Raw genomic sequence first — 6776 nt, forward strand, 5'->3', positions numbered from 1 at the left:
GCACATATTTTCATTGTGAACACTTGACACTTGAGTGATTTGTTCAACTGTAATTATCAGCCTAAAATTATGATGTACAAAACATCTAAACACACAGTCCAGCTTCGATTCTAGGCCCAGAGATTAAGTGAATGACAAAACAATTTGACATAACAGGCTATTCAATGATCCCAATCTTGATTGAAGTGCTTCCAATTTGACTGTCAAATGTCATTACCTTACTGAAAATGGGAGCAGTTCATATAAGGCCCCCAGGATGGGAACTCAGTAAATAATGTGATTACAACAAGTCATGCTGCAGTACAGTAAGGAAATGCTCAGGAATTACTAGTATACACATACACTACTAGTCAAAAGGAGACACCGTGATTTCTATGGTCTTCTTCAACAACTTTTTATGTACAGGCTTATACTAAAAATGCTTAAAAATAAAGAATATATCAACTAAAATATATAGTCAAAAAGTGTAAATATTTTTCAAATTATATTTATATAAAAATGATATAATAAATAGTATCTCTGTAAGAATTTCTATACAAAACTAAAATATTAATTTTGTTTTCTTTTTCAATGAAGAGTTGAACCAGAGTAAAAGAAAATGGTTTGCTATTGATGAGGTGTGCCCAAACTTTTGACGACTCCTGCACATTTTAAAAAGAGTTAGGAAGCCTTCTTATATTTCCACTATTATTAAATATATCAATTTTAAGATTATTTCATTAGTTCCTATATGTGTGCTCCCTTTACAGTAAGGATAAACGGGTGCTATTGTTCAAAAAATATTCAAGTAAACCTGCAGAAAGATTTAAAAATTGATATCAATAAAGGGGAACAGCAATACTTCTGCAAATGACTAAAAGTTTGAATCATAATGGAGAGCATGACATTTGCAGAACATCAGAAAACACATAAACATGCACACAACCGCACACATACACACGTATCTACCTCATCAAATAAGCAATTTCAGCATTCATAGGAAACCCTGGGGACCATGCAATCTAGTCTTTATTTAAGCGCAGTTCAAAGTTGCCTCAACTCCATTATGAATTTCACAAATGGATACAGCAATTACTCGAGGTCACTGCTAACGAGCAGTCCCAATGCATGCATCTCTAATTTATTTCAATTTCCAGGGAGCAATGATTACATTTTCGTGGCCACTCTAATTAATTTTGTTACTGATGAAATTCAAAGGAACTGAGAATTTGCGCGCTTCCAGCATGCCAAATCAGCCACATTGTGGAGTCAAGAGTAATTGTTTTATTAACTAAGCTGACAGTAGGAGAACAGGAGCCTGCTGTTTCAGAGTGGGTGGAGAGCTATAAAGGTGATCCACTGGGCCCGGGCGTCAATGATTAAAAACAAAAAGCAATGAGAAATGATACAGATGCTGCTGCTTTTACTAAAAGAAAAGTCTACTAAAACTCAGCAAGTGATTAAAATGCATCTCCGACACCAGAAACCATTGGAAGGAAACGATGGACTTCTAATCACCAGATGGTATTGCTTTCATTTCAGATCAGTTTGATGGTCACTGTAATTGATTTTGGAAGCGTATCTGCATTAAATAGCCTCCTATCAACATGCACAAGAATGAGTTGTGCATGAAGTTTCCCCAGCACCATGCCAGACATGAGGCTTATGATGGTTGATTAGCAGTTCCTTGACTACTAGAGAACAATTACGCTGATACACAAACACGCTAAGATGCCGTATCCATGAAAAACAAACTAAACTTAAGCTTGAGTAATAAGGCCAATGCAAAACATCTTCCAACCATCAACTAAAATGGCACAGAACCAGAATGGTAACATGGGGAATGCAAAAACTTTTCTCAAATATGATACTGAAATGGTTTAATAATATGGGCAGTTCATGCGGAACTGTGTTTTTCTAAACTCAAACCTTTTTAAATACACCACCATCCAGTTTGGGGTCAGTAGTTTTTTTTTTTTTAAAGAAATTAATATTTTTATTTAGCGAGGACACATTATAATGTGACAGTAAAGACATTTAGAATGTTACAAAATATTTTTCCCCAAAATAAATGCTGTTCTGTTCAACTTTCTATTCTTCAGAAAATCCTGAAAAAAATGCTTCAAATTTTCCACAAAAATATTAAGCAGCACAACTGTTTTAAACACTGGTAATAAGAAGAATTAATAACTGAGCACCAAGTCACACTGAAGATTGGGGTAACGGTTGCTGAAAATCCAGCTTTGTCATCACAGGAATACATTTCATTTTAAAATATATTAATATAGAAAACTGTTATTTTAAATTATAATAATATTTCTCAATATTAGTTTTTATTGTATTTTTCATTAAATAAATGCAGACTTTGTGGGCATAAAAGACCCATTTCAAATTGTTTTCAATTCTTGATCTTACACTGCAATCATCAAAACTCTGGAGAGAGACATACTATTATTTTTCATAGATCTGTAATATTATGTTGCTATCAATTTTCAGTGTGTTATGCTAATCACAACAGGCATACGTTTTACAAATCATTTCCCTATATCTCCCAGCGGGTGCCACGCACCTTTAAATTGTGTTGTTTCTAAAAGAGAAAGGTGCTGGTAAACACTGTCCTTAGCAGAAACACTATTTACAGACTTATTATTTCAGTGGTTTAGCGTAGTAGCTTTTATCCGTGACAGGTGAAGAGAGAGCACCTTCAATAAGCTCTGGTCCTGTCATTGTCACTGACAAGCGTGGATGCAGAGGGACGTGGGCTGGTTTAGCTTTCCCTGAGTGCATACCTCAGACCAGCCTGAAACCACATGGGCACGGACTGCCATTTTCTCAGCATGCGCTCTTTACAAAGTTTTAACCCCCAAGAGGCTACGGAGTTTCACACTTGAGGAGTTTTTCCATCAGAAATGGAGAGGGGAGAAACGATAGAGGGAGAGAAGGAGAGAATGTCTGGCAGATCTTTGAATCAGCAGGGAAGTCTACATGTGTTGAATGAATGATTCAGAACCGTTGGCAGGATGCCGCTCAAACAGGGCTGAGTGAATAAAGGAGAAATGATTCAGTGCCTGATGGATGTCACCATATCACTTGATTTATTCCAGCTCAGGAGGAGGTAGAAAATGCATCATGCTGTTTGTATCCATCTCATGAAACAGAGATAACCTGTGAATCATCTCAATCAGATGAAAACCTACCTCGGTTGTAAAACATGTCGTGTTCAGCAAAAACATAGGCTCCCACACAAACAGATTTAACTAGAGATGGATAAGATGGAAATTGTATGATTTTGAATACATTTCAACATTATAACGAGCTTTATTTGTACATAAATTTATTTTGAAAAATTATGAACCGCTGTGAGGGCTTCATTCCATCATAATTCTGGGACGAAGGCCTCAAAATGAACGTTTCTTCATTTGCAACGTTCCACAGTCCTGACGGCATGAAGGTCCCGACCACAGCCGCCACTTTGACCAAACCTCAGAAATCCATATATATCCAGATCTTTATTTAACTAGTTCAGTAACCTACATGCATTGTGCGAATAATATTTTAAAAAGATCAACCAAAAAAACAATGCTTACCAACATACTCTATGAACCTTTTTCCATAATCTTGATTAAATCAAACAACGCTCCTATTTTTTACTCAAAGCCTTGCAAATAAATAAAAAAAAGATGTTCAGAAAGAGAGCTCAAGCCATGATTCCCTAATAGTTATCCGTTAATAGCTGAGATGCAGCAAATTATCCATCCTCAAAGTCGCACAAAGCATGAGAGCTGAATGGCACAGGCAATTACAGTGCGTGTGTACCTCTCCCAGTCTATGGCAGCCCTAATAATGTGTGCCGCATGACCACATGCACTCGGGCTGGTTGCCGTGGTAACGCACAATCTTTTTGGACTTACGCTTGCGTATCATTGGGCATCATTATGTATCATTAAAAGCATACATATTAATGCAAAAAGGGGTTGAGCCATGCTGCCTGAATGGAGCAGCACCTGAACAAAGTGTGGCGTGTTAAGATGTCTGACCCTTCATCCTAATGCAGGATTAAAAGCGGAAGATACCGCAGCATAATCCACATCCATTTCACAGCAAAGGCTTTGTTTATGAATCAAATGAACTATAAACTGTAATTTACACAAGTCGTGAATTATTAATGAAAAAAACACAAATTCAGCTGTGTTTTGGTTATTGTCATTTAAAAACTGAAAATTCAACAGTATTATTTATGGGGCAATTTTGTTTTGTTTTTTGTAGCACAGTTTGATTTGTTTCCAAACTATAACCTGCTAAAGGCTCAAGTGCGACATACAAATTTAACAGCAGCAATAGAAATAAATACTAACCCATCTTTGGTCTGGTCCACAACACCTGCCATTAAACCAGTGGCCTCCTTGGAAAGCTGTATGTCTGTTTGTGCGTGAAGGAACTTGGACACAAAGTCCTCTGGGGACATGAAGTGCTCTCCATTCTTCTCCACACTAGCATACTGTGAAGGGAAAAAAACTGGGCTAATATCATATATATATATATATATATATATACAGTATATATAATGTTGAGGCCACTTGCAGTACAGAATAGATATAGAGAATAAAATACTTTGTTACGTGTTTGTTCACAAAATATCCGCAATCTGATTTACATAAAATATGATGCATGTTATACAATAAAAAAGCACATTTAAAGCAGTCATTGAAACAGTCACTTAATACAGTGATTGTACAATGCAGTATTTCATGACTACTAGTACGGCAAAATACATCTCAATATCGCATCAAAATGGTAGTAATAAATACTCAGAATTAAAAGCCCAAGACAATATACGCAAAGAAAAATTACCTTCATAGTTAAAGGCAACATGGACAAAACATTTTACAATCATTCAGAAGGTACTTTCCACTCTTTATGGCAGATATCAGAAGGGAAAAAAAAGGTTGATTATTGAAAGGAATATTAAGCGTGTGTTAGTTCATTGCTGTTAGATTAATTTAAGATGCTCCTTAAAATACATTGCAAAGTTCTTCTTGTGCATTTAAGGAACTCCGCTTCGTATATTCATGTGAACTTACTATGAGTTCCATACACTGCTCGATGCATTTTTAAATGAATCCTCAGGTATTCTTTCTGTAATGAGACATTTATTAAAGGGTTACATCAGATAGAGGTATATGTCATTGACACCAGTGCTTAGATGTTGGGCTACGGCTCCCGTCCCTTCATTTCCAGACTTTCAGGGGAGATAAGCGATGACATACCTTCAAAACAATGGACTTGAGCTCTGCTGGATCAGCCCTCTTTATCATTACCTGTAGAGACAAACACATTGTGATCTACATTCATAATGAATCGACACATATATACACATCAGGCCTGGTGCTCTCATTTAACATTATTTTAGGATTGAGGTTTTTTTATAATGACATTCCAGTGGTAATAGTGATCATATTATATTTACTAAGTGATATTATTATTAAAAGCATCTTATATGTAAGGAACCCAAGCAAGCACTTGTAATGTGAAGCTCAACTTCAGCTCACTTCAAGAATGTTTAGCATCCTATAAACCCCATGACACCCATTCAAGCACTCAAGCAGACGCTGGACAGTCTATCTGCAGGGGTTTGATGCTTCATCCGAGCTCTCTGAAGTGCTCTTATGTCGCAATGTCATTGAGAGACGCTAACATTCACCCAGGAGTCAGGACATTAGCAGGCTAACTAGCTCTATCACACCGGCTCCGACTGCTGTGTACTGAAGGTTATCAGTTAATCTCCCTCGCGTCTCTCCAGTATCCTGCAATTACGTTTTCTGGATATATATGTATAGTTCACGATCAAATAGTGAGCTCTTTTCGTCTGCAAAAAGCCTAGCTGTTTCTGTGCGAGAATAGCGCTTACCTCTGCTGCCATGCTCAGCTAGCGTACAACTATAGCAACAGGAAGACTTCTCGAGCTTGATGACTTTTCCATGGAGATCACGCACGGGACAGTAGCGGCTGTTGCGCGCAGAGGAAAGCGGATAAAACGCTCAGGTTCCTAGGAGCAGTAGAATGTCCCTATCATTTTCATATATTGTATACAATAACCGTTTTTTAAGAACGTTAATCATTAATCATTAGTTAGTTATCACAATATCAGTTGTGATTTTTTTTAAAGGAAGCCATTGCTTTGATTTGAGCAGATGTTATTTGTAATTTTCCTGAGTGATCTGCACTAATTTTTCACAAGAATATACAAATATAAATACATATTTAATTGTTTATTTCCTGTCTCTATTCGAAAAATTTCAAAGAAACATATATTGTAGGTATCACTTTATTCTTTCAGCCTGTCGTTAATTTCTATTTGTTTATCCCTGACTTAAACAAAAAGCCATTAATAACATCATCCTCTAGGAACTGACATCATTTTGATTGGAAGATAGCAGTATACAAATATCATCAATCATTAGCAGTTGATGAATTATGTGATGTTTTGTAGAATTGGCCTATTTGATAGCCTAAAACACTCACTCTGTTAAATGAAATTGCAGAAACGAATGTGATCATATTAACTTCACAAATTCACCTTCATGTTGCTATAGGTATCTTACTGAGCAATGTTAGCTTTTTATTTCCATTATAATTTAATGTTTTAGTGACTGAGTGTGACCAGAACATATTTCTGAAAGTCTGGCATAATAAACATGTTCTTTCTTAAAACGGTACATAATTCAAAAGATAATGCATAGCAGAAGGAATAAGACCCATCATGTAGAATGAAGAAATGTTAAGCAATGGCGAATAAC

The 6776-nt window shown here is 36.3% G+C and overlaps 1 protein-coding gene across 2 annotated transcripts in view; it reads right to left on the reverse strand.

Moving 5' to 3' along the window:
* slc25a13 (solute carrier family 25 member 13) overlaps positions 1 to 5957 on the reverse strand; it is a 40206-nt gene extending 34249 nt beyond the window's left edge. Inside the window, exons 1-3 of one of the 2 annotated variants that reach the window (XM_016283280.1) lie at positions 5888 to 5957; positions 5247 to 5297; positions 4335 to 4477 (exon numbers count right to left, since the gene is read on the reverse strand). In XM_016283280.1, coding sequence (XP_016138766.1) covers positions 4335 to 4477; positions 5247 to 5297; positions 5888 to 5899 — 206 coding nt within the window. In that variant the 5' untranslated portion in view covers positions 5900 to 5957. Of the gene's footprint in view, positions 1 to 4334; positions 4478 to 5246; positions 5316 to 5887 lie in introns of those variants that run through there. The other variant, XM_016283279.1, reaches the window with a different exon arrangement.
* Positions 5958 to 6776: the final 819 nt, after the last annotated feature.

Source organism: Sinocyclocheilus grahami, unplaced genomic scaffold (genome assembly GCF_001515645.1).
Source record: "Sinocyclocheilus grahami isolate Dianchi unplaced genomic scaffold, SAMN03320097.WGS_v1.1 scaffold173.1, whole genome shotgun sequence".
NCBI lineage: Eukaryota > Metazoa > Chordata > Actinopteri > Cypriniformes > Cyprinidae > Sinocyclocheilus > Sinocyclocheilus grahami.